General features: G+C 40.5%; 1 protein-coding gene across 5 annotated transcripts in view; it reads left to right on the top strand.

The window, feature by feature from the left end:
- The window catches only part of MID1 (midline 1), a 261,649-nt gene that overhangs the window by 192,333 nt on the left and 41,798 nt on the right, over positions 1-27,518 (top strand). For all 5 annotated transcript variants that reach the window (XM_081907604.1, XM_081907605.1, XM_081907607.1 and 2 more), the window contains one exon: positions 3,290-4,005. In XM_081907604.1, the coding sequence (XP_081763730.1) occupies positions 3,346-4,005 (660 nt within the window). In that variant the 5' untranslated portion in view covers positions 3,290-3,345. The remainder of the gene's footprint in view (positions 1-3,289; positions 4,006-27,518) is intronic.

Raw genomic sequence — 27,518 nt, 5'->3', positions numbered from 1 at the left:
GTAGTTTAGACCACAGCATCACCCACTATGCTACTAATTTCTTAAGTCATCAAAGCATAATCATAGAATTATAGAGTTGGACAGCACATGAGGGTATACCTGTCTAGTCCATCCCCCTGCAATGCAGGAATCTTTTTGCCCAATGTGGGGCTCAAGCCCTACAACCCTGATACTAAGTCTCATACTGAGCTATACCAGCAGTGCTCTTCCGATAAATGGTGCACATTAAGTGCACTAGGGTAGGAATGAAATCATGAAAACCTTCTGTTACTTGATGCCATGAGGCAATATGTAATTACAGATCCTCTCCTAGCAAGGGAGACTTCTCTGTGTTGCTGTCAGTGGCCCTCTGCTATGTTGATAGACCCAGCTGGTTTATCTGGTGGATAGGGAAACCAGCAGAAGTACTGAAGTAAGCACCACGTGACTTGAAGCCGCCATTTACCATTTTCCACAATGTTTCCATTGTCCCATGGCATTGTGGGAAATAATTTAATTGTAGACATTCTAAGTCATCGGGGGGGGGGCTGCCAGGGCCTTGGCATCTGCCTGATGATGTTACCTACTGATAATGAGGTTGTTCCTATTGGTCGTTCCTGTCTTTCAGTTATTTTCTGAATTCCATACATGTTTTGTCTTTAACCAAAATGGGTAAAGGGATTAGATAAAGATTGGTTCTTGGCATGTGTGTCTTAAGACACGGATCCTTAACCCTGGTTGTATTTGTAGATTGCTGGTTCTGCTGGTTTTATGCACACCAAACATCCTAGTCTGGCCCGGATTTTTAAAATCACCGGCTCAGAAGAATGTGTAATGCTATTTTCTTTAATGGAGTGTCAACCGAAATTTGTCTGACTTCCTGTAAGAACTTCTTTCTATCACAAAAATGCACCTTTTAAGAGGGAAAAAAGCCCATGAATGTGATGCTCTGTCCTTTGCCCTCAGTATTTTTCTGTAAAGCAAATGGATAGTGGCAGTTTCTCAGCTGAAACCTAAAGTGTGGTCCTACTTTAGGGAAGAGCCAGGTGAACATTGCTTTCTATTCTTGTGTACCTTTGTAGGCTTTGTTGGCAGCGTTTGGTGATCTCTTATCACACCAAACTTCAAACAATTTACAAATATCTTGGTTGCTGAGAGGGGACATCATGCCATGGACTCGTTTTAGGCAACTGAGAACAATGTTTACCCTACTACGTACCGTGTTGGTGGTGGAATCCAATTGGTGGCCTTGCACTTATGGAAGGAAGGTTTTTGATCCAACGGATGGACAGAAGAGAGGCCATTTTTGTCCTTTCCCCCTCCAACCTCCAATGCCAACTTCCACTGGGGATACATGGGGCTTGAATCAGCAAAACCTGTCACCCTTCCTCTTCCATTACCAGAGGTGTCTGCAAAATCACTGTGTTAATATGATCTAATCCATTTTTCAGTTATCCTATTATATAGTAGATGTGGGGGGGGGGGACCAAGCAAACTCTTATTTGTGAGTGGGTTGGCAAGTTCTGAAAGTTCCACAGATTTTTGGCAAATAAGTGTGAAACCAAATGGTACATTGTTCTCAGTCTCCGTGGGACAAATGTTTTTCTCCCCTCACCACAAAGCAAGTATGAATAAGAATTAGAGGTTGACTTGAACTTCACCTCCATTTGTCGAACTTTTCTGTGCTATTATGGTTTGGGCTGAGGTTATACATCGCCTTCCTGTCGTCGTAACTGCAGCCCCTGGTTTAATTGTGGGGAAATGGCAGAAGGTTCAAAGAGATTTGGTTCCCAAGCTTGCTAATGAGCATAAGGCTCCATTCACCCTTAATGAACCAAGATTTCTATGTGAATTTGGGGGGCAGGCGGGGAGGTGAAAGAGAGGGGAGGCAGAGAGTTAACACAACGGAACAACGACTTTACAGTGTGTGGGGTATGCAGCTGGGGCCATCTGAAGCTGTTCTCGGTTATGAGCAACAAAGCTTAAATAGATTGTACTGTGAAGAGGTACATTTCGGTGAGTGTGAAGCATAGCTTTTGCTTCTGCTTCACTGACCTGTCTGCTTATAACAGTGATAGGGCCTTGACAAGAGCTGAGGGAAGGAGCGCCACGTAGAGCGACTCTTTCAAAATCATTCCATGCAACATGATTAGTGAAAGAGGAAACAAAATGAAGTTTCGGTCATTTTTAGGGTTGATTTCTTTGGGCAGGGGAGGAGGGGGGAGCTGCTGACTGTTCTTGAATCCCACGCTGGAAAAAAGTCATCGTCGAATTGTGTGCTGCATTTCCAGCTAAGCTCCAAGGCTATTAACACGAATATTTGTACAGTAGAACAGCTTTTGACCCTCTTGGCTTAAAACAACAGAGATGCCTGACACCTTCACATATTATAATAAAAACAAAAAGAGAGAACAGGATGTTTTAATTCCATCCATTCTCGATTCAGCAAATACTGTGTCACCCCCACCAAATTTTTGACAAGTAGCACTGAAGCACCACTTCCTGTTCTAAATATTTTTCTTTCTTTTCTGATCAGTGCTGTTGAATATTGTGCTGTGCTGATTGTTGTGGCTATAAAAGCAGTCACGTATCTATGCACACCTCACTGCATATGACTTTGAGGTTTTTTACACTGTATTTATTATAATTTGTATATATTTATGTATTTGCTGTTAACTTAATCACAGATAACTTTTCATATAGTTAGACACATACAATACATACATATATATATATATACACACACACACACATACTGCATATGTCCAAGTGCTCTATTGCAAATGTAAACAAAACCTGGAATCCTCAAAATGAGATTGTGTTAATCTTGAGAAACAGCAAGGAAATTTGGGTGTTCTATGCAATAAATCAGATGTTCTCTGCTGCCACTGTTGATCTTAAAAGTTAACACACGTTAAGGCATGGTAACTCATTATATAGTGTAACTGTGAAAAGCTTTTGCAACAGCATTGTGATGGATGTGTGTATTTTAAAACACGGTTGCTGGTTTGTTTGTTTTTAAGTAATGCTAATATGAATGCATTCCAAACATCTGCTCTTGCTCTTTGTCTCTTCTGGAGAGAGAAAGAAAATGGATAGTTAAAAAAAACAACAACACTTGAGGATGAGGGAAGCACAAAAGGGAAATAGAATTTTAAGTACCTTGATTGCTGGTGCATAGGCAGATTCCAAACATCGTGTAGCGTTCCAGTCTGGAGAGGTGGTCAGGAAAGTGGTGAAAGTTGACAACCCCCCATGGCTGACCCCTCTGCTCTGTCTCGCCTAATCGAATTTTATGTTGTGCTTTCAGATAGCTGATCAGCTTCCCTGGATTTTGCTGATGACACAGGAAAGCTTTGCCTGAAGATGGAAACACTGGAGTCGGAACTGACCTGCCCTATCTGTCTGGAGCTGTTTGAGGATCCGCTGCTGCTGCCTTGCGCTCACAGCCTCTGCTTCAATTGTGCGCATCGCATCTTGGTCTCCCACTGTGCCACCAACGAATCAGTGGAATCTATCACCGCCTTCCAGTGCCCTACTTGTCGTTATGTCATCACCCTTAATCAACGTGGTCTAGACGGACTCAAGCGCAACGTCACGCTGCAGAATATCATCGACAGGTTTCAGAAAGCTTCGGTGAGCGGGCCCAATTCTCCAAGTGAAACTCGCCGAGAGCGAGCTTTCGATAGCAACAGCATGTCCTCCAGTGAAAAAGTTCTCTGCCAGTTCTGTGACCAGGATCCTGCTCAGGAAGCAGTAAAGACATGTGTAACGTGTGAGGTTTCCTACTGTGAGGAGTGCTTAAAAGCAACTCACCCAAACAAGAAGCCATTTACTGGCCACCGTTTGATTGAACCTATTCCCGACTCTCATATCAGAGGATTAATGTGTCTGGAGCATGAGGACGAGAAAGTTAACATGTATTGTGTGACTGATGACCAGTTAATCTGTGCCTTGTGTAAACTGGTTGGGAGGCATCGTGATCACCAGGTGGCAGCTCTCAGTGAACGCTATGACAAATTAAAGGTTAGTTTTATCTTAATGCTTTATTTGTTTACACTAACGAGTGTGGCGTCCTGAAACAATATATTCTTGCCTCGTTTGTTGTGTCGTTGATATGTGCAAGCGTGTCATTTACAATTCATATATTAAACTTGTGTGCGAACACCTGCAGGCACTGGTCACTGTGCAAAATATATATTTTTGAATTGAATGCAAATTTTGACTGTGAAATAGACTTGGGTTTTGCATTAGGAAACGGCTAAGCCTATGCAGAAAAAATCAGTATATTTATGCATATATCTCAACTATTTCCAGTAACAATTTTCCTGCATGGATTGTGTACAGGGATATGATGGGGTGTGTTTGGCATACTCTGGAGCTCCAGATCTGCAGGAGCTCCATTTGTTGCATGAGAGAACAAGATTTTGCAGAACTTTGTGCACACTTTAAAGCCTCAGGATCACAACCATGAGCACAAGATTGTTAAAATAACTGTTTGATCTTTACACATTCCTGTGTATGTGTACTTGGAAGCAAGTCCCACTGTGTACAGTGTGGCTTATTCTGTAGCAAGTTTATTTAAAATTTTCAGCCTAAATGAAGAATTGTGTTTAATCCCATTGTTTTTCTCTGTTCACACACAAAAAAGCATTTTTGTATGTACTGTCTTCAAGAAAGGCACCTATTCATCTAATCAGACAAAATGACTTACACATTTGTGCTACCGGCTTTCAGTCACACATGCATAACACATAAAAGCGATTTTTGAAAAAGCATTTTTATGGACTCTATACATCTATACTGCAAATTGCATCTTATATCACCTGACCGGGCTGCCTGATATTCTTTGGGCTCTCTTCTAAAATGTCCTTAGTATTCTGTTTCTCCAGATTGAACATGGGGCTGATTTAAGGAACCCAGATAGCAGCTATGGAGAGAGAGGTGTGTCGTATTTGTGTAAGCCATGTTCTTTTAGCTGCCGCAAAGGATGTAGAGCAGCAGACTAGAGGAAGGAGATGGAAGAAGCAAAAGCCCCCTCACAGATTCCTTTAGAGAAATTGCTTATAGAAAATTACAGCAGACAGCTCATGAGTTGAAAGCAAAAGAGAGAGTACTATATTTTGGAACTCTGTTTATGTCTAACAGAGGTTTTATGGCGAACAACTGGGTTTATTGAAAGATATATTGCTTCATTTTTGTTAGTATAGCAATTTTACCAAGAAGTCATCTGCTGCATCACATTAAAAATGTGATGTCGTGAAAATTTCCTTGGGAGAGGGAAAGCTGTTTTAATACATATTCGCAAAATGTGTATACGCACTTGTTTAATCTCCGCTTGCTTTGAACTGCAAAGTTATTGTTTGTTTTCTTTTAGAAGATGCCTTCCACACTTAACCTTTAGAGTAAAGATGGGAATTATGTAGCCCTCAAGGTGGTGTTGGGCTCCAACACTCATCAGCCCCAGCCCACAATGGCTGATGGTCTCAAGGGTGATTAGAGTTGTACACGAGTGACATTTAGAGGCCCAAAGGTTCCCTTACCCGCTTTAGAGAATAGCAGGACTTGCTTCCATTTATGTGTAGTCCTATTGCGTGTTCTGTGCAAACTCAATGGGAACAGCTGCATAGTTCTCTCTACTTTGATCTTTTATTGCCTGTGTTTGAAGCTACTCCATTGTGCTACTTTTATGGCTGGGTGAGGTTTTGATACATTGTGTATTGATCTTGGTGTGTTTCATTGTTTTTTGCTAGCGACTCTAGTCATTCTTTTATGGACAGAGAGAGAGAGATTAAATGCATTTGAATAAATATAGTCAAGTTGAAGAGAAGGTAATATTGAAGTAGGACCATTTCAGTTCAAAGCCGCGCAGCCCTACCCATAACCCCTTAAATCAGCTTTTCTCAACCTGTGGGTCCCCAGATGTTATTGAACTACAACTCCCATCACCCCTATCTAGCAAGGCCAGAGCTCAGGGGTGATGGGAGTTGTAGTCCAACAACATCTGGGGACCCACAGGTTGAGAACCGCTGCCTTAAATGATCCCATTGATTTCATGCACAGAATTCCATGACCTTTCCACCATGTGTTCTGGACCTACTGGATCAGACAGACGTATTAGACATACCAGCACATATCTCTCTGTACACATTTCATTTTGAACATTTTGTTTTTAAAAGAAGTAACAGCACATTTTTAACAATAGCATCTTAAATATTTACTGGTGTAATTCAGAATATGTCTGCCACTCGTTTCAGAATGCACCTGTGACCGTTGCTTTCTGGATTATACATTAATAGTTCAATTCTCACCATAGTTAGTGTTAAAATACCGCCTAAAATAATATTGAAAATACAATGATGTGACATGATCTTAAAGTTGCCTTAGCAACATCATGAGTATAAGTACTCATGGCTTCTCTTATAACAATTATCTTTTATGTTATGGAGACTTGTAGCGTGTTGAAGGCTATCAGATGTATTATAGCACAATCTTTTGTTGATTTTGTTGTTGTTAAGAGGGGTGTGGTGTTGAAACCTTCATCTCCTGCTGTGGGCCTTATATAGATAGAGGAATCATACTTTCATTGGAATAGTAGTTTCCATTGGTAGAATGAGTAGAAATCTCCCCACCCCACCCCAACCCAACTCAACCCCATGCAAATAGCAGACATAGAGAGGTCAATTCAGGATCACAGGAGGTGGAAATTGAGCCCCAAACCATATCTAGGATTCTGATTCCCACCAGGGGCCCCATTCCCACTATGTACTTTTAAAAGCCATGCAAGCAATTGTTCATTTTGTGAATAACGTTTCGTTTAAGCTTGATCTTAACATGGCTACCCTCTAGAAAGTGCCTTCTACGTGCTGTTTAGAGATGGCTACCTATGTACAAGTTATCAAATGTTGTTGTGTTTGTTTATGCCTCGTTGGGGTGACATTAAAGTAGAAAGTACCATTATTTTAATTTTAAGCCAATTTAGAAGTCATTTTCAACAGTATTTATATATATATATATATTGACTGCAAGGGTTGGTTTCGCTTACAGTTATTACTTAAGAAAATGCAAGTGTTAATGTAGCAGCAACTAATGGGGAAAAAAACCATGTGATAGTTTGTGATTGCAATCTTGAATTTAGTTATTACAGTAAACCCTGTTGCATGCACGGCAAACTACTTCTGAGTAAAAAAAATGCTTAGGATTGTGTTGTGTAGTGTGGAGTAAGTTTCTGAAAATGTAATCAATCCCCTTTAAACCATCCCACACATTTAAATAGTGCGTTTGTCTTCAGAAATTGCCAAAAACTGTGTCTCCCACATCCTAACCACATAGCAACTGGTGCCTCTTGAAGAGCAGCTTTGGGTGTCAAGCTATGCTAATTACTTGCATTCTCTCCCAGCAGTGTTGCTAATTATTTAAACAATATTTCATACTTCATTAACCAGTGGACAAAAGATGCCATTACAATCTAGCTCCTTTTGTGGCAAAAATGAAACCGTTTAATTAAGAGTTCTTGTGCGCTTGTCTAACTGAAGCATGCATGCTACGCTGAGTTTAACGGTGAATGTAATAGTCATTGTGAAAATCTGGAAATGAGGACCAAAAGGATAATGCATTTTCACCTTTAATGGTTAGGTTTACAATACTGGAAATCCTGAACCAACTTCAGTTCTTGCCAACTGTACTTTAAAGAGAAAAATGGCCTTGGAAGTCATAGTGACCGGCAAAGAAAATCCTACTTTTTATAAATGTAGTGCTGGAACTCGTGAAAGTAATCTCTCCATGTGCCATATACATTCCATATATTAATTGTGAAAGTTCCTTAGCAGTCTTCTCTCTTAAATAAGTAAGATTTTAATTATGCCAGATATGTCTAACAGATGTCCTGAGATACTGGGAATATATACATAGCACGTCATGTGCCTTATTTTATCCTTGAGAGAATTAAATTAATGTGTTATTCAGAGCCAGTTATCCAAATAATAGTTATCCAAATAATTATTTGGCTATCCAAATAAATGTTAATTCATGTAGTACAAAAAATTCTTCTGAGATTTATTCATTCTTCAGGGAGAAGAAACATGGGACAGAAATAATGCTGGTGTGCAACAAATGTCTTGTATGCTTTAATTGCGTGCTGTATTTAATCCTTACTTAATCAAAACAACTCTTGCGGCCACCTTCCAAGGAGGTGCTAGTTAGAGTTGAATCATTGAAATCTGTGGAGTTGGTCTTTTTACTACTGTGTGGAATGAATTGTTCCTTGCGTAGTAACATACTGAGGCTGTATTTGCACAGTGTGGCAAAAGCCACTCTTGAGATCACTTCCTTGTTTGTTAGATCAGATGGATCAGTTTTGCTCTTCTGTGCAACACTAGACAAAGGTATAAGGCTTAGACTGAATCCTGAATGACCTTAAAATGGAAGTGGGATACTTTCTTATTGAATTGATGGACGTACCCTTTCCAATGCTATGCTATTTAAACACAGACATCAGCAAACATTAATATGATCCAAGTTTTTGTCACTTGAAAGATATTGTATATGTAGTTGTGGTATGGTAAAAGGTAGCTGTAGTATTTGGAGGACACCTAAGCTAGTAATTGTTTCTAAATTAAGGCCCTTTTAAACTCTACATTCCAGCAATTGATGCCTAGTGGTAATGAAGTCTCTGTAGGTGACCATAACATTCTGTAAAGAAAAAAAGAAATTAAATTAAAACTCAGGGACTAAAGATTCATCTTCTAAAACACTACTAGACAGCTTTGTAGGTATTAGAACAATGGGTTAGCCTTATCATGTTCCTCAACAGTGCATTGCAATTTCGACTTATCCTTTGCTTTCTCATTCGATATAGGCACTTAAGCCTACTGTCTGAATTTAAAAAATCAAAAACAAAACCTCTGTCTTGGCCAAGGCTGTTGGTTCTAACTGGAATGGAATTCAGCTCTATCTATATAATTGTTTCCCTTTATTGGGACTATCCCAGAAAGTGTGAAATGTATTGTGGGTGTGCTTTAGCTTAATCATCCGAAGAAGAACTAATACAACTTTCTAGCTTACGCCAGCAATTGAATGCACTCCAGCACACAGCTCTATGTATGGAGATTGATTTCCCGCCCCCTGCTCAATATATCTCTGGTTTTATTCATCAGATATTAATCATAACGATAGCATAATATCATATAAATTTCACAGTATAATAGCATATACAGACTAATGTCATAGAATCATAGAATTGTAGTGTTGGAAGGGATCCCGAGGGTTATCTAATCCAATGAAGGAATCTCAGCTAAAGTATCCATGACAGATGACCATCTAGCCTCTGCTTAAAAACCTTCAGGGAAGGAGAGTCCACCACCTCTCGTGGGAGTCCATTCCATTTTTGAACAGCTCTTACTGTCAGAACGTTCTTTCTGATCCATTGGATAGAGTCCTACCCTCTGGAGCAGGAGAAAACCAGCTTCCACCATGTGACAGCCATCTTCTAATATCTAAAGGGCTATGCTATCTCTTCTCATACCCAACTCCCTCAACTGTTCCTCATAAGGCTTGGTTTCCAAACCCTTTATCATCTTGATTACTTTCCTCTGCACACATTCCAGCTTGTCAATATCCTCCTTAAATTGTGGTGTGCAGAACTGGACACAGTACTCCAGATGTGCTCTGACTAAGACAGAATAGAGTGGAACTATTACTTCACTTGATCAGGACACTGTACTTCTGTTGATGCAGCCTAGAATAGGATAAAAAAAATTGCTGCTGCATCACACTGCGGGCTCATCTTAAGCTTGAAGCCAATAAGACCTCTAGATCCTTTCCAAGTATATACTTCTGGCAATTCAAGTGCCCCATCTTAGGTATTAGAATGCCTGCCAAAGTGTCCCTATTGAAATTCATTTTATTTTATTTTTTATTTTAGTTCTCCAATCTGTCAAGGTCATCTGAAATCCCAATTCTGTCTTCAGCAGCATTGGCTACCCATCCCAGTTTGGTTTGATCAGCAAATTTGATGAGCATCCTCTCAATTCCTTCATCAAATATAGAGAATATAAAAATAAATTGACAACCACAGTAAAGTATTTCAACTTAAACCACTGAAAAACTCCTCATGCCATATCTTATGTACCCTTACGTGGGAATAAGTCTCCTTGAACTTGGTGGTATTTACTTCTGAGTGCGCATAGGATGACAGACTATCAACATCTAAATTATGAACGTCTAAATTATATCTTTATTTTATAGAGGTTCCATTCAAATCCATGGACTGGGATGCAGCTGTTAGTTATTACTTTAATAGGCTTTGCAGTAATAGGGAATATCCTTCTAGCACAATTTTTAAAAAGTTTTTATGAGGATCTGAAGATATGATGACATGAATTTATTATTTTAGATTCACAGTCTTAGCTTAAACATTGAGCATGTTAAGATGGCCAGCAGATAAATCCCAAGAGAATTTCCCCCATAGCCCTTTTTGTGTGTGTCTTATATTAGCTGACACTTGCTTCACTTTTTTAAATAGGTGAGTTAAGAAAGCTTAAATCACCGGAATGTGAACTGGAGCAACACACACAGCTTGTGTAACATAATTGAATATTGGAAAATTACTCATATTGCAATTTAGATTCCATAGTCTGATAGAATTAAACCAATTATTTCTTTAGGCACAAAGACCTAAACCGCATAGCTTATGTTTATGCATTTTATCTAGTGGTGCAACTTTATCTATAATCCTTCCCCATCTCACCCCTGCTGCCACCCTGACACTCAACCAATCACATCCTAAAAGAGATAAAAGGAGAGGAAGGACAAGTACAAAAAGATGGCGTTTCAGTCATACTGTAGGAATAGAGAATGAATAATTGAAGATGCCTGAAGAGATAAGAAATTCATGAAATGAAGAAAACAGAGGCCCTTGTATACTGTGCATGAATTTTTATCCTTAAAATTTCTTAACTTCCTTCGTGTGTGTGTGTGTGTGTGTGTGTGTGTGTGTGTGTTTACAGTGTAGTAGCTAAGAGTGAGCTGTGAGGCACAAAGTCTATCTGATTCATATATAGCCTCTGTTGACAGTTAATTAGGTAGCATTAGGCAGGCAACTGTTCTCTCTTCCTCATTCCCCACAGAAGTCCCCAGAGTATATGATTCAGTTTGGTAGCATGATTTGATGTCATGTTGAATGATTTAGAATAATTTGATTTACTCAGGAGTTAAGGCTCTGTGGCACCAGGGGCACAACAAAGCCTAGAGAATCTAGGGCCTAACACAAGGTTGCTGTTCCATACCCTCCAACATTTCTCCAATGAAAATATGGATGTCCCATTCCATAATGATAATTTTACTACAGTGGTACCTCGGGTTACATATGCTTCAGGTTACAGACTCCACTAACCCAGAAATAGTACCTCGGGTTCAGAACTTTGCTTCAAGATGAGAACAGAAATCGTGCTCCGGCGGCATGGCAACAGCGGGAGGCCCCATTAGCTAAAGTGATGCTTCAGGTTAAGAACAGTTTCAGGTTAAGAACAGACCTCCGGAATGAATTAAGTACTTAACCCGAGGTACCACTGTATTTATACCCCACACATCTTACCTGGTTGCCCCAGCCACTCAGGGCAGCTTCCAACATATATAAAAACATAATAAAACATTAAACATTAAAAGAAACTTCCCTATACAGGATTGCCTTCAGATGGCTCAGGGGTTAGATAACTCCGTACCCTCCAACATTTGTCCAATGAAAATAGGGGCATCCTAAGGGAAAATGGGACATTTCAGGATCAAATTGGAATCCAGGACAGCTTCTCTAAATCAGGGATGTCCCTAGAAAATAGGGACACTTGGAGGGTCTGTTGTTCTCTGCTGCGTGATAAGAAGAAGAAAAAAGAAATATAAGGGCTTAGAGCAAATGCTTGGCATGCAGGAAGCCCTAAGTTCAAAACCATAGAAGGAGCAGGTGCCAGATGATGGGAAAAGCCCTTGGAGACATTAGAGAGCTATTGCAAGGCTAGATGGACAAATAAGGTAGCTGTTCTGGTATAAGTTGCAATAAAGCAAGGTAAGCTGATAAATAAAGACCTGATGCATGATAGTCCTTGAAACACACCTAAATAAACTCTTTGAGTTTGACCTTTTATTTCTGTACCATACAATACTCATATAACTGTTGGAAGGTACCCTGATGGTCATCTAGTCCAATGCAGGAATCGCAACTAAAGCATCCCTGGAAAGAATAGGCTTTCATTTCTGGTAAATATTGATCTCCGCTTCAGCCCTTTGGGTCTTTGGCCCTGGGGGAAGAGGAGACAACTGCCATAGTAATGTGAAATATTTGTACTGTGAGAGACTAGGTGGACCATTGTTCTGATTCAGCATGAATCTTATTATCATATTTTTTTGTTTAATGGGAGTGTAATAAGCACATTGTACTTCATACATATTTTTCCCCCCAAGGATTAACTTTCAAAGGCTTCTTCTTCTCTTCATTTCTCATGGTTGAAAAATGCTGATATGAAAACATTGTTCTAAAATTATGAGACAAATGTTCATAAGTACATTTAGCCATGACTACTTTGAAATTTTGACTTGTAGGAACCATAGTCAAGAAAAAATGGATTGCACACCCAATAGCAAAACCACTATAATTCATTTTCAATAGTACTTTAATTTAACAGAAGGGTCTTTAAAGTTAAAAAGAAAAGGAGATTCAGTAGGAGGAACTGTGACTAATATTCTCTTCTGATGATTTATCTGTTCAATTATTTTTGAGCTTCACAGTGACTTCAGTCCAGACTGCCATTGTCTTCTGGCTTTTCATTGTCTTTTAATGTATCACTTTCCAAAACCAAGTGTGTGAAAACTTGAATAGCAAGGTTATTAGGTTATTCTTTATGTATTCATTAACATGAGCCCTCTTTGTTTAATCATCCTAAATTTCAAAGCTCAATTAGATTTTCAATTGTAATGTGGTGTATTAAGAAACAATATTGGTCCATTCTGACAATAATTTATAGTCAAGCAGTGTTAATTTTGATTTGCATTTCAATGGTAGCTCACTGTTCTAATAAGGATTCCATTATAACATACGAATATGTGGACTTCTGGTTTGTAAAACACATTCCTGGTTTTAAGTCAATCCCAAAAATGCCAATTATGGTATTTTTAAAAGGACTTCTACTATGAGATGTATCACTAAAAGGCTCAGGTCTGAGAGACTGCTGGGACCCAAGCTCTGCGTGCTTTTGCTAAATAGAAAGGGGGGGCAGGGGAAGAGATTAGGTACACCTTTGGTCTGATACAGTGTGAATCTTATTGTTGACCTTATAATGCTAAAACTCCTTATTCATTATTAGAGTTCCACTTCAATCAGACTACAGTGGTACCTCGATTTAAGAACAGACAGTTTACGAACTATTCGGTTTACGAACTCTGCAAAACTGGAAGTAGTGTCCCGGTTTGTGAACTTTACCACGGTCTAAGAACAGAAGCTGAACGGTGGAAAGGCAGCGGTGGCCAGAGGCCTCATTAGGGAAAGCACGCCTCGGTTCAAGAATGGTTTCAGTTTAAGAACAGACTTCCAGAACGGATTAAGTTCGTAAACCCAAGGTACCACTGTACGTAAATTGTCAGGAGACTTTTGGTGGCAGTCAGCGGTTGTGGAGTTCATCCTGACTGGCTGCTTTCTTCTAAAAAGCAACATGTTGCATCACTGCTTTTCCATATGCCCTGGCTTCCAGTCCATTTCTGAACCCAGTTCAAAGAACTAGTAGCAAACTGTAAAGTCATAAACAAATGTAGCACTGGATACCTGAGGGATTGCTTTCTCTTGAACATACTAAGTCAGTCATTGGTTCACGTAGCTCTCCAGAGTTTCTGATGGAATTAGCTCCCTTTAAGTATCGTGAATGCAGATTCATAACTCCCACGTTGCATCCTGTTATTAATAGTGCAATATATGTGAGAAGTTAGTTCTTCATCGGAGGACTTCTAGGATTACACTTGGCTTGGTAGGATGTTTATCTTTTACGATGCCAGTGCAGTTAATGTTTTAAAGTGATTGATGGTTGATCGTGCTTCAGAGTAAGCTCTGTCTCATCCTACTGCAAACAAACACAGTCATTTTTGAATGGATTAAAATACCACACTGTTCCATCCATGTCACCTCTGAGGCACGCCCAGCATATTAGGGTTGAAAGAGAAATGATGTCAGAAAACTGCAGGAAATGTTTTCCAGAAGCTAAGGAGGAAAAAAGATAAGATTGCACAAATGACTCCTTATTCAACACAATCCTGTTTACTGGTAAAATAAATTGGTGCTTTGCTAGCACATGCCATGGTTTCTCCTTAGAAAAGTGTAGCAGTCGTTGTGAACAACACTTCCCTGCTCCTGGAAAACTGTTTTGAGACATTTGGTGGAATGCAGGGTATAAATTTCTCAAATAAATACACACTTTCCCAGTCCAGCCAACAGCTTACCACATCCCAGCAGTAGCACTTTAAAACTAAGCCTAGAGGGAGATTAGTTCCAGACTGTTGGTGACAGGTAGCCACCATTTTGAGTTCCTTGAAATATAATGCCTAATGTACATCAACATCACATTGGACATTACATTTATCAATGATTGGCTTATTATTTTTTAAGCAGTTCACCTAAGTAATGGGCAATTGAAGATGAATGTGCATATACATATATTGATTTCTCTCTGCCACATTTTTGGGGAATACTGTAACTGGATAATTCTAGACACTTTGGAATTATAAAATACCCCAATTTTAATCATATTTGTTTGTGGCGGCAGGATTATCTGCCTTCAGTAGAACTCAGTTTGAGATAAATGTGGTAAGGAAAATAGCCCCTGTCCACCCCAGAAGAATTAGAAGTAAATTCTTCTCTTGCACCATAAAACTGCTGTTTTAAAACTGTAAACATATGCAGTTCTATTTGTTTCTGGTTTCTAACCCATTCTGCATTTCAGTTTTATACTTAACTGTAGAATATAAAGTAGACTTTCTGTTTTCTCAGTTGCCAAATCATAGATAGGAGAAGCTTCCAGTGCATATTATTTATTAATGAGATCTAATTCAACATTTATCTTTTTTTCCTGCTTCTGTCATGGGTTATGAGGCCTTGTGAGTTGCATGACCGTAGACAGAAAAGTTCCCATAGTTGGAAAAACCACCACTTTTATGCTGATAGTGATCCCCTTTTTAAAAAACCAAAAAAACACCCAAAAACAAACCATGTACACAAAAACCTTGCCACCCAGCTTGTGAATTAGCCTTTTTTTCCGAAGTAAGATTGGTTGGTGTTGCACTCTAATAGGGTCAGTAGTTTAATCAAACTTTTGTCACTTCATAATGAGATTCAGAAATAGTCCACAATGTGAAACTAATTCCTCATTTCATTTACCGGTAAATGGAATGAAAACTGGTGGCCATTTAAAAAATATGGTACCTTAAATTACTCAAATTATTAAGGCTTCCAAAAGGAACATATTGTTAATGTTGAAGCTAAGCCAATTTATCCATTTTTAGCTTGGTTAAACCTCAAATGCTTTTGCTTATAAGAGCACTGAACTGATTGAGAATAGATTCCTATTTAGGTAGGGCCACAATCCTGGTGCACTTTAGTTTGCTGAACAATCAGCCCTACAAGTCTTCAAATGCAAGCAAATAAACAAAAAGCCTTGTCATCAGTGCTGTCAAAGGTACATTGTGCCTAATGCCACAGCGGTTAAATTCACTGGGAACTTGAAAACCTAATAGATCAAGGCCATTGTGAACAAATTAGCAAATTACACTGCTTTGATTGTCTCCTGCACTACATTGTCTTTCATAAAGAAGCCAAGCCAAGCTCTGCATATTTGGTAGTGCTTACAAACTGGATTGTCATTAGAGGCTAAGGCTCAAGTGTAGGATTGATTCTTCTCCAAATCTTGTGTATTTATAGTTGTAATGAAAATGTCAAGAAGGATAAGAAACAAGAGGCAGGCCCATTTTGCATACAGATTAATTCTTAGGTACTTAATCAGAGCACCAATTTACGGTGTAGTGCAAGGAGGAGGCTTTCTTGTTGAATATTGCTGTTCACATAGTGGACTATTAATCTGCTGTCATGTGTTTTCCTTGGGGGAATGAGGTTCCTTCCTGAGGAGGTCTGCAAGGTCATGTAAATACCAGGAGTTGGGAAGCTCTCAACTTGACTGCCAATCTCTTTAAAGAAACAGAAAGGAGAAAACGTCAAGGAAACCCAGTTGCGACTCAGAACTGTGTTCCCTGTTTTATTATGTACTGTCAATATGTAACGTCTTGAGAATTTAAATTTACTTCACTTTACTGCCAAACTCTTATGTCTAAAGAACTGCCTAAGTGCCAAATATCTTCATCCTTCAAACATGAGCCAAAAACACCATTTTCAGTGTACTATTAGTGTCCCAGATGTAAGCAGCCCGGGGGGGGGGGGTCATCTGCCTTTGAGCATTACTTCACTGCAAACATGCTCCTTATACCTTTGATATTGGTTCAGTTTGTCCACACAGTTGCCACACTTTGGCTCTACCCCACCTTCAAGTATGGCGTTTTCCATCCATACCAGTCAGCGTTTTTCTGTGTAAGATCAAACCTCTTATTTGCTTTCATTCCTGCCTTACATACTGGCACTCCCACAATTTGTGGACTGACTACGCATGGACAACCTGCACAGTAGATCATTTTTCACACCTGGTGCTGCCTATTCTGCCACCCACCATTTTAAAATAATAATAACGTGTAATTGCTGGACTATTAGTTCTTCTCAGCAATACAGTCATATCTTGGGTTAAAGTAGCTTCAGGTTGAGAATTTTCAGGTTGCGTTCCGCCACAACCCAGAAGTAACGGAATGGGTTACTTCTGGGTTTTGCCACTCACACATGCGCAGACGCTCAAAATGACGTCATGCGCACAAGCGGTGAATGCAACTCGCGCACACGTAGATGCGGGTTGCTTTCTGCTCAGGATGTGAACGGGGCTCCAGAATGGATCCCGTTCACATCCAGAGGTACCACTGTATAGCCATAGATTTTAGAGCTAGCAAATATACCTTCTGCAGTGTGAAGCTGGTGGTAGAACAAGGCTTCCCTTGGTTGTACACACAATCAATGACATTCCTCCCTGTGTGTTTGTTTGTTTTTTAAATGCCAGATGTGTGGGCTTGCAAATCTATATGTTACATCTATGCGCAGATCTGAGGCTGTCTAAAGGAAAATATATACATGTATAACCAGTGCTGGGCTTCCACTAGGAGCACATCGGAAGTAGTTAGGAACATTGCCGGAATAAAAAGGGAAGTCAGGGATGAAGTAGTAGGCGTGGAAATGGGCAAAGCAACTGAACCACCCACCTGAAAACTCTGGAACAAATAGTATGAAAAGCCCACCAGAGTAATGCAGAGCACGTTATCTGTGTTTCAGGTGGACCCCAACTTTCAAGGGGGCAGGGACCGTGTTAGGTATTGTTTGAGGGTAGAATCATGCAGAATAAACAAATTTAATGAGAATGCAAACAGATTCTAACACATAGTAAAAGTAAAACGCTGGTATGGATGAGCCCAAAGTCACTACAAAGCCAATTGTTCTTCCTGGGATGTTGTCCACAGCACTTGCTGGTCTCTCTTCAGTTTCAGATTTCCCCAAACATCACCTGGAAACAGTTACTAGCTTTGTTGTTTTGAATAAGCATTTAGTAGTTGGAGATAGTTGTTTTTTTGTAAGAGACTAGGTAAACTAGAATCTAGAGACGTTTAAATTTATTTATTTTTTAAAAGTTGGCTGATGTTGTTGTGACTTAGTACATGGGAAAAATGCTCCCTGGATGTTCTTGGTAGAACCGCTCTTTTACTGTAGGAACTTGATATTTCTGTCTCTTGTACCCTTTCTGCAAGAAATCAATAGAGTTCTTTAAATTCTTTTCTCTTTCACAATTTTACCACGAAATGGCAGAAAGGAAATGGGATGGAAGTATTAAAAATCAATAACTGCACATAACTAAAGTGGTTATGCAGCTAAAATTGATATACTGTATTTTAAATAAGTGAATACAGTCAAATATAATAAATAGTAAATGTTACAAAATAGATTGCGTAGTTTCCCTTATATCTTATACATCTTGGAATTATATACACTGAAGTTTTCTCTCTCTCTTGTTTTTATATTCCATAGCCCACAAACTTGCTTCAAAGTTACTGATATCATCCTTTTAAGTGGGAAATGTTGACTAAATGCAGTTACTGTATTTCTGATTTCACTAAGTATCCAGTTTTAGAACCCAGTTTGTACATTTGTATCAAAACTGGGCTCGAAACAGTGTCCCTAAGTGAATATTTGACATTTAGACTTAATGACAACTTCCCTAGAACAAGCCAAAGATGTTACCTACTATTCTTTCAAGCTAAGAAATTATTGCCAAAGGTCCAGATGGTGCATTTATTATCACCAGCTGCTGCTACGAGTGGTAGAGTTTGGCTTAATTATAACAGGACAAGGAAGTAATCAAAACCTTCTGGAAAAAAGAACTCTATATTATTATTATTATCCGATCTGTCAAGCATTATGTGAAATAGTTAGCCACAATGAGACCTGTCCGCAAAACACACAGAGAGATGTCTCTATGGTGTGTTTGTATGATACCTGTCCAGTTTAACCTAGGCAACCTGCCAGTCTGATGCTGTGATGTGTGGGGGTGAGGTATCTCTGTGTAAGTGTGCAGATGTGCTCAGAGCAGCCCTCCCTGCTGTTCCATTCAGTTCAGTTAGCAGAGCTTAACAAGGTCAGGATGTGAATGATGTCAGACTGTGTTACATCTTTTATATCTTGAAGATACACTCAAGGCCAACACCTTAAGTTGCTTCCATAAATTCCCCATGATAGCAGCACCAAGAGTCCCAAAACAGAAAGCCTGTGTCCCAAGAGTAAATTTTACCTCCCCAACATGCAGCCTCTCCTCCTAAGCGGGGGCGTAATATGCGAGAACAAACTTTTAATTTTGTACTTCCCAAGCAATCCAAGATCAGTTTGAAGATCCTTTTCTCTTTCATCCATTTTACTGAGATGTTACAAAGCAAAGATCCATCCCTTTTCTTCTTACTCCCTCTTCCCATCAGATAGAATGAGCAAAGCATATTCACAAGCTAATAACAAAAATAATATATTTTGCCCTTGTTTCTGATGGTGACATAGGAGAAGGTTATTTCCTTTTACCCCACGCCAAAGCTGTTTCCATGGGCTAATGATGTTTTCAGCATGGCCATTCTATGTACATGTGAAACCTGAGAGAACTCAGGACTCCTGCTGATTGGTTGTTTCCTCGCTGTCCTTGGAATACAGCATGAAAATGGAAGGTTTTTAACTTGCTTTTGTCTTCATCCTTGTTGCCCCAGGGAAATACTGCTTAATCCTACCCAGAGATGCACTCATGGCATTAGTTCACCGAAGGATGCTTTGTTTCGATATGTAAGTTGCTACAACTAATTTTAGGATCTATATAAAGTATAAGGGCTAGATGGAGAATATTGGCTGAATTTAATTTTTAATGCAGCGTACCTAAATCAGAAGCCTGAAGATGACAAAGTACTCTGCCTAGCCACAGGATCATCTCGCACATAATGCTTTACCAACTTAGTAAATAAACGAAATAATAGCTAGCTGAAGACCAGCAGGTTTGAGAAGGGTTATTTCTCTTCTCGCATGAAGTTCTGTAGCTCTGAAGTGCCTCTGACTTCAAAGCAAAAGGAGATAATGGAGGTAGCAGTGATGATTTACAGAGATTCTTCTTCCCTAAGGGCTCATCTCTGTTCCTTACAGGATGTATTTAGATACTTTCCCCCAACAACCCACTATTTACTGGTATATACTGAGAACTTACTTCGGTTGGAACTTTTAGAGATTTGGTGGGGTAATGGTGGTGAAATCAAACACTGACTGATTCTCTTTCAGAAACAATTTCCCACAAGTAGATTCTTAACATTTCCATTAACGCAATACCTGTTGCCCAATATCAATTCAGTTGACAGTGCAAGCCTATGTAGCAGCTTGTCCTCACCAGGATTTACTGTGCGTTTGCAGCTGTTTGCATTCCCATTTAATTTCTGTCAGCCACATGGCAGTACCTTCAAACAACACCAGACTTGATGCCCCCCCCCAAAAAAATTCAGGTTTACCCAATACAGGAATAATTCAATAAGTTGGGAATATTATTATTATTATTATTCCTCAGATTTGCACAAAACCAGAAAAATACACAAACAATGTGCTTTTACACACTTCCTGGGGTGTGATTTTTTTTAAAAAACAAGGTAATTTACCTTTCAGTATAACAGAATTAACAAATCAGAAGGCAGGGACAGACACAAAATGGACAGCCTCTTGGTATAAATGGGAAAGACAGAAGTAGCTCCTCATTTACAAATTCAAATGTGTGCAGGTATAGACTATTCTGGTCTAATTTGAATGGAGGGGTGTAAAATTAACAGCTAAATAATCCTCAAATGTGGACAAGCCCCTTGTCTACTCAGAAGTAGGCCCTTTAGGGTTCAGTAAGTCATAGACCTAGGTAAGTGGCTATAGAATTGCAGCCTTTCCATATCTTTCAAGATAGAGTGGGTCCAAAAAAATCCAGATGTCCTCAGAAAGCACACATTCCTATTCTGAGCAGGATTGGAAGAAATATTAGCAATAGCATTTGGCCTCAAGCTAAACTTTTGTTTCCAGCATTGTCTCAGCAGTCTGAGGCCTCTTGAATTCAGCCTGCCAGAAGGGGAAGCAAAGACAGAGCGAGGAGGAGGGTGAGTTTATAGGTCAGTCATGGATTTTGTGTAATTCATTTGTTTCTTTTTCTTTTGTAGCTTTATGAACTCAAATCTGGCTGAGATTTGGGAGGAAAACATGAATTTATCATAGTTTTTTCCCCCTTCCAAATGACATGTTTGTGCTGGCAATTCTACAGGAAGCATAAAAGCAAATCATCCAGCCGAACTGCTTAGCACAAAAAGCTCTGCTCATGCCAGTGATGTTGGGCTTCCATGTTTAGCACCTAAGGATTTTCTAGCATAATTTAAGGCTGGGAAGTGTCCTCATTCTTCAGCAGCATAAAACATTAATGAATAAAGGTCTGCCTTTCTTTCATAGAACACCTATATTTGGTGGTGTTGGTGGTCTTTAGCACAATAGCTCTTCTTCGACAGCATGTCCTCTTTCTCTGTCCTTCATCCAAGAATTCTGAAACGTGTGTATGTGTAATGAGACATCATTAGAATGGTTAACGCGAATGGGGAAATTGTCCTTCAGTTCAGTAACTACAGTCCAAGTGAGTTTCTACCATGGCAGAAACATCTGGGAGAGAGCAAGAAAGAGGAAAATTCAAATACAGTGGTGCCTCGGGTTAAGAACTTAATTCTTTCTGGAGGTACGTTCTTAACCTGAAACTGTTCTTAACCTGAGGTACCACTTTAGCTAATGGGGCCTCCTGCTGCCACTGCGCCACCGCTGCATGATTTCTGTTCTTATCCTGAAGCATCTGTAACCTGAGGTACCACTGTAATCATTTTCTAGGAAGGCATGTTAGGCCATTCAGGACAATGAGGTGGTAGAGTTCTGATGGTAGATGGAGCTAGTAGAAGGTGGCATTTTTAAATTCTCACTTGTGTAAAAATATACCTGCCAGTAGAAAACTAGCACATTTGGGGGAAATGATCAGCTCAATGTTGTATTACGAGTTCCAACTCTACAATTATATGATTCTATGATTTCTACTTTCGGGGAGTTTTTATGTAAGGGGGTATTAAAAAGTTGGGATACACAACCATCCATCCATCGACCTGAAAAGGTTTAGTTAGCACTATATGCAAGATCTCAGATAAATATTGAAAATATATTTCCTTTTGTCTCCCCAAATATCTTTTGGGGGCTAGGAACAGGGGGAAACAAGTGCCATTCTGTCGCAACATATTTTCCTAATTGTGTTTTGTTTTGCTTTTCCATGGTAGAGCATTCAAAAACAGCTGTTTTCTACTGCAGCCTCAAATGGTACATTCTACTAGAGGAACTTTTTCTATCACCATATTCTGTTGAGTCTGCAGATGGCTTTCCCATCTTTATACACCAAATACGTTGATTTCAGATCCTCCATCTCTGTTATGATTTGATCCTGGAATATCCTGTTTTTCCTTAGAACTTACATATTTTCATGGGAGAAATGTTGGAAGATATGCAATTTTGTTATATTTGTAATGGGGAGATTCAGCACAACCCAACATTTCTCTGTTCCTTGGAATAATGGTAGTTTTACAGGTTGATCACAGATGCCTAGTTTGTTTGCCAACAACAGTTCCTTAACTTTTCTCTTTGATACCGAGATTTGGCAAGCAGAACCAGAAAGAAATAATTCAATTCTATATATAAGAGCTCAGGGTGAAGGGGAGATCTTCTGTTCCAATCCTGCTGTTTGTTACTATTTTTGTTTTGGAACTTAGCTGTGTCTCCTATATATATCTGAATAAAAGGTAAAGGTAAAGGTACCCCTGCCCGTACGGGCCAGTCTTGACAGACTCTGGGGTTGTGCGCCCATCTCACTTAAGAGGCCAGGGGCCAGCGCTGTCCGGAGACACTTCCGGGTCACGTGGCCAGCGTGACATCGCTGCTCTGGCGAGCCAGAGCCGCACACGGAAACGCCGTTTACCTTCCCGCTGGTAAGCGGTCCCTATTTATCTACTTGCACCCGGAGGTGCTTTCGAACTGCTAGGTTGGCAGGTGCTGGGACCGAGCAGTGGGAGCGCACCCCGCCGCAGGGATTCGAACCGCCGACCTTTCAATTGGCAAGTCCTAGGCGCTGAGGCTTTAACCCACAGCGCCACCTGCGTCCCCATATATCTGAATAAAGGACACCCTAAAATTGTCTTCATTCTTCAAACCATTATTGTGCTTGGGTTTGTGATGAAGTTGATTTTATTTTGACATTAAGAAAACAGATACAAAGCAATGTTAATTTCTGAAAGAAGAAAAGCCTCACAGCTCCTTCCCCCTTGACTAATCAAAGGTTTGTGTTCTATTTTCTGGGCAGTTCTCTTTCTAGCATTGCTTGATTTGATTTGATTTCTTCTATTTATATGCCGCTTTTCATTCAAATGAATCCCAAAGCGACTTACAAACAATAAATAACAATAATAGAACATCACAAATTACAGCATAAGTCATGTGAAATAATCAACAAACCATAAATAAAACAATTACAATCTATAAAATGACTGTTAGGCTAAAACAAGCTAAACATCACAATTACAGTAAAATTACAGTAAAATACAATTAACAAATCAGTGTGGCATTTATAATCTATAAAGCAATATTAACAACAGAATAGCAACTAAAAAAATAAGCTGAGCACTGTTAAGGTCGTACACACACACACACACACCCTGCACATCTTGCAGTCTATTCAGTTCATTAAAATACACATAATGCATGTTGTTAAGCCAGTTTAGCCAGATGTTGTGCCAGCTGAAGTCCCCTAGTAGTGAGTGGGCCATGGTGTAGACAGTGGGGCAGAGGGATGCGGGTGGTGCTGCAGTCTAAACCACTGAACCTCTTGGGCTTGCCGATTGGAAGGTCGGCGGTTCGAATCCCTGCGACGGGGTGAGCTCCCATTGTTCTGTCCCAGCTCCTGCCACCCTAGCAGTTTGAAAGCACACCAATGCAAGTAAATAGTTACCGCTGCAGCGGGAAGGTAAACGGCGTTTCTAGGCGCTCTGGCTTCCGTCACGGTGTTCCGTTGCACCATTACTGGTTTAGTCACGCTGGCCACATCACCTGGAAAGCTGTCTGTGGACAAACGCTGGCTCCCTCGGCCTGAAAGCGAGATGAGTGCCGCAACCCCATAGTCACCTTTGACTGGACTTAACTGTCCAGGGGTCCTTTACCTTTACCATTTTCCATTAGACAGTGGGGCTCTCGTACTTCACCTTGCCAGTGGTAAGCTGGATGTGGAATCCTGGTAGCAGAGAGATTGTTTCGCTTGCTGCATTTCAAGTAAAATTTGACCATCACTTTACACACATAGCCAGTGCACCAATGAGGCAACATGAAGCCTTGGGCGGCATGCTCCGCCGGGTCAGGATATCCCAAATCCCTCTCCTGATGCACTGCTGCTTCCCCTTTCTAGCCTTGGTGATGCAGTGGCTTCCAAATCAGCTTGGTGTAAGTCGAAGCCGGCGAGAGCAACAACACTGTGTCATGGATTCCCCCCCTTTTTTGCCAAGACTCTCATCAAAAACGGGGTGTTCTTGCAGAGCAGCTGCATTGCTTCTAGTCTTCTCCCACACCACTGGGATGTGGGCACAAACCAAAAGGTCTCAGGCCAGCCCTGTTTCCTCATCAGCACAAGTTGATGTGTATCAGAATCACCTGCTGTATGTCCATATGAGCAGGTGGTGACTATGAGGCATTGTCTTCACCTGATAGAATTGCCTGGCTGGTTTTTCCCCCCAGTCTCCAACTGTGGAAATCTGAAAGCAAAGGAAAGCTTCTCAAATGTACACATCTAGGATTGAATAAGGATCCCATGCTCAAGCTGGGTTGAAGCTGGCTTGCATAAAACCACATCATTGCACAGTAATTATACAGGATAGCTCTAAATTCCGGATAACGTCGCGTGTGCATGGATTCAAAAACGAGCAGTGGGAGTGCACTGGAACAGTAAGCGGTAATGTGAACACAACTTCTGTTTCATGCTATTCTAAAGGACACTTCTATTTTATAATTCCCAGTTCATTTTTCTGTCTTTGGAGGCTCTTTGATTGGGTGTGGGGGGGGATAGAGAGAGAGAGAACTACATGTGCTCCTCGTTTTAAATATTATGCAGAGAGAACTGTTATATATGCTTCTGGTTCGGTTAACGTAAGGTTGCATGTCAAATGCCTAAATGTAACAAATTAATAAAAAATAAGGTGTGATACTGCTCTGCAGGATGTGAAAGTATCTCAGACTTTGGAGATATTTCTACCAGTGTATTGCATGTATGACTCTCAGGTTTCTACAGGGTTCTTACTCCCTTCAGGGTGCTAGGCTTCACCCTCCTTGCATTGTGTCTACATGCTTTTCTTTGTGTGGCCGCTACCAAAATTAGTGGGTGTTTGGAGACTAGAGCAGGCCCACACAGAGCCAGTGTGGTGTAGTGGTTAAGAGCGGTAGACTTGTAATCTGGGGAACTGGGTTCGCGTCTCCGCTCCTCCACATGCAGCTGCTGGGTGACCTTGGGCTAGTCACACTTCTCTGAAGTCTCTCAGCCCCACTCACCTCACAGAGTGTTTGTTGTGGGGGAGGAAGGGAAAGGAGAATGTTAGCCACTTTGAGACTCCTGAAGGGGAGTGAAAGGTGGGATATCAAATCCAAACTCTTCTTCTTCTCTACCTAATTTGTTGCTTAGTGCATCAAATATTGGTGGAAGGAAGGAATATATTTTTAGATGTGCATGTTTTAATGGCATCAAAGTAAGTACGATCTTTTAAGAAACACAAATATTAAGAAATTCTGCTGTCGGTTGTTAGGAACTATTGGGTAGAAAATGCGTAGAGTGGAATGGAAAACATTTCAGGTCTCGCTGCCATGAATGTTTACTGAATCTTTGCTATTGAACTCAGATGGCTCAGGAATAAGCCTTTTTTGCAGTATAATGTACTATGAGGTACCCGGGGTGGGGTGAGGGCTGCCATTATGGTAAACAATGCTGCAATTGTTATACTATTTCCCATCATGAAAAGCGGAGGAGCTAAAATGTCATCTTCCCCACCCTCCGGGCTAGCTTTGAATGCCTAGAATGGATATAAAAACCCTTTCATTTATTTTTTTATTTGGCAACCTGCAAGCTGTCGCAGCATATGTATTTGCTGGCAAAGGCAGGTTTTGCTCGGTGTAGCGAGGTAAAACATGAGCCTTTCATGTCTGCAGACTTGGCAGGGGATGAACAACTGGAGCTTGTCTGCTTGTTTCAGATCAGCGGCTGGTGTATAATAGGTGACTTCACAAAAGCACCTTTGCAGTTTGGCAGCCTGGTGTGTCCTGCTTTTAAATGGGTGAACTGCTCATTGGCTTGTGGAAAGCTTTCTTGCTGGTCTGTATCAGGCCAGGGGTATTTTCACGTGTCTCAAAATGCAGCTTAAGATTGTCTCACTCCTGGCATTGTTGGTGCTGGACTGGTGGTCTTAAATAATATACATGCAGTTGAGTGGAGGGCAAGTGTGTAAAGCTGACTTTCCCAAAGCAAATATGGCTACCCACCTCCCAAGAACAAGAACAGTTTCCTGCTTAGGTGCACCCCAAATTCAATCTCAGTAAGCCATTGATGAATTTGAGATTGAATTTGGCATGTATTTCATAGAATCATAACAGTTGGAAGGGGCCGTGAGGATCTAGTCCAGCCCGCTGCAATGCAGGAATCCTTTGCTCAGTGCAGGGCTCAAACCCACAACCCAGAGATTGAGAGTCTCATGCCAACTGAGCTATCCCTCAGGGTAACTGGTATAATTCAGAGCCACTTTATACAATATGAGCCAAGGGCACTAATCTGTGTACATGCTGCAAGTGGTGATTTATGCATTAGTAACCTCAAGCCTTGATTTTTGCAATGTGCTCTACATGGGCTCGCCCTGGTCTGGAGGTGCCAGTTGGTGCAAAACTCTGTGCCTGGATTGTTGATATGGACAGACTATTGACAGTGCTCAAAATTTGCACTGTTTGCCCATACCTTACTGGGCCAGCTCCAAAGTTTTGCATTAATTTACAAGGCTATTAACAACTTGGGTCTAGGATACCTCAGGGACTAATATCCCTTTGGTATATATAGTCAGCATTAGCACATTTTTATTGATTATCGGAAGACACTGCCTATGGGATCTTATTTAAAGAAACATGAAGGCACTCTGCACTACCTTCCTGAAAGCTTAGGCAATGCAATAAATGAATTAACATTCAGGAAAAACATTATTATAGGGATAAAAAGAAAGGATAGTATTCTGTTTTAATGTATTCAGATTTGTCAGTCTGTAGATTGGGTGAATCTTGTTATTATGTTAAAGGAATGTGATCTGCTTTACCAGAAACACAATGGATTTCTGCTTTTTCCCATCAGGAAATTTGTTGTTTTTTAGTCGTTTAGTCATGCCCAACTCTTCGTGACCCCATGGACCAGAGCACGCCAGGCATTCCTGTCTTCCACAACCTCCCGCACTTTGGTCAAACTCATGCTGGTAGCTTCGAGAACACTGTCCAACCATCTCGTCCTCTGTCGTCCGTTTCTCATTGTCCCCACAATTTTCCCCAGCATCAGGGTCTTTTCCAGGGAGTCTTCTCTTCTCATGAGGTGGCCAAAGTATTGGAGCCTCAGCTTCACGATCTGTCCTTCCAGTGAGCACTCAGGGCTGATTTCCTTAAGAATGGATAGGTCTGAGTCCATGGGGCTTTCAAGAGTCTCCTCCAGCACCATAATTCAAAAGCTTCAATTCTTCGGCGATCAGCCTTC

The sequence above is a fragment of the Podarcis melisellensis genome (assembly GCF_964234715.1).
Source record: "Podarcis melisellensis genome assembly, chromosome: 4".
Classification (NCBI taxonomy): Eukaryota; Metazoa; Chordata; class Lepidosauria; order Squamata; family Lacertidae; genus Podarcis; species Podarcis melisellensis.
The sequence above is the reverse complement of the archived record's forward strand: the minus strand, read 5'-3'. Positions and strand labels throughout refer to the sequence as shown.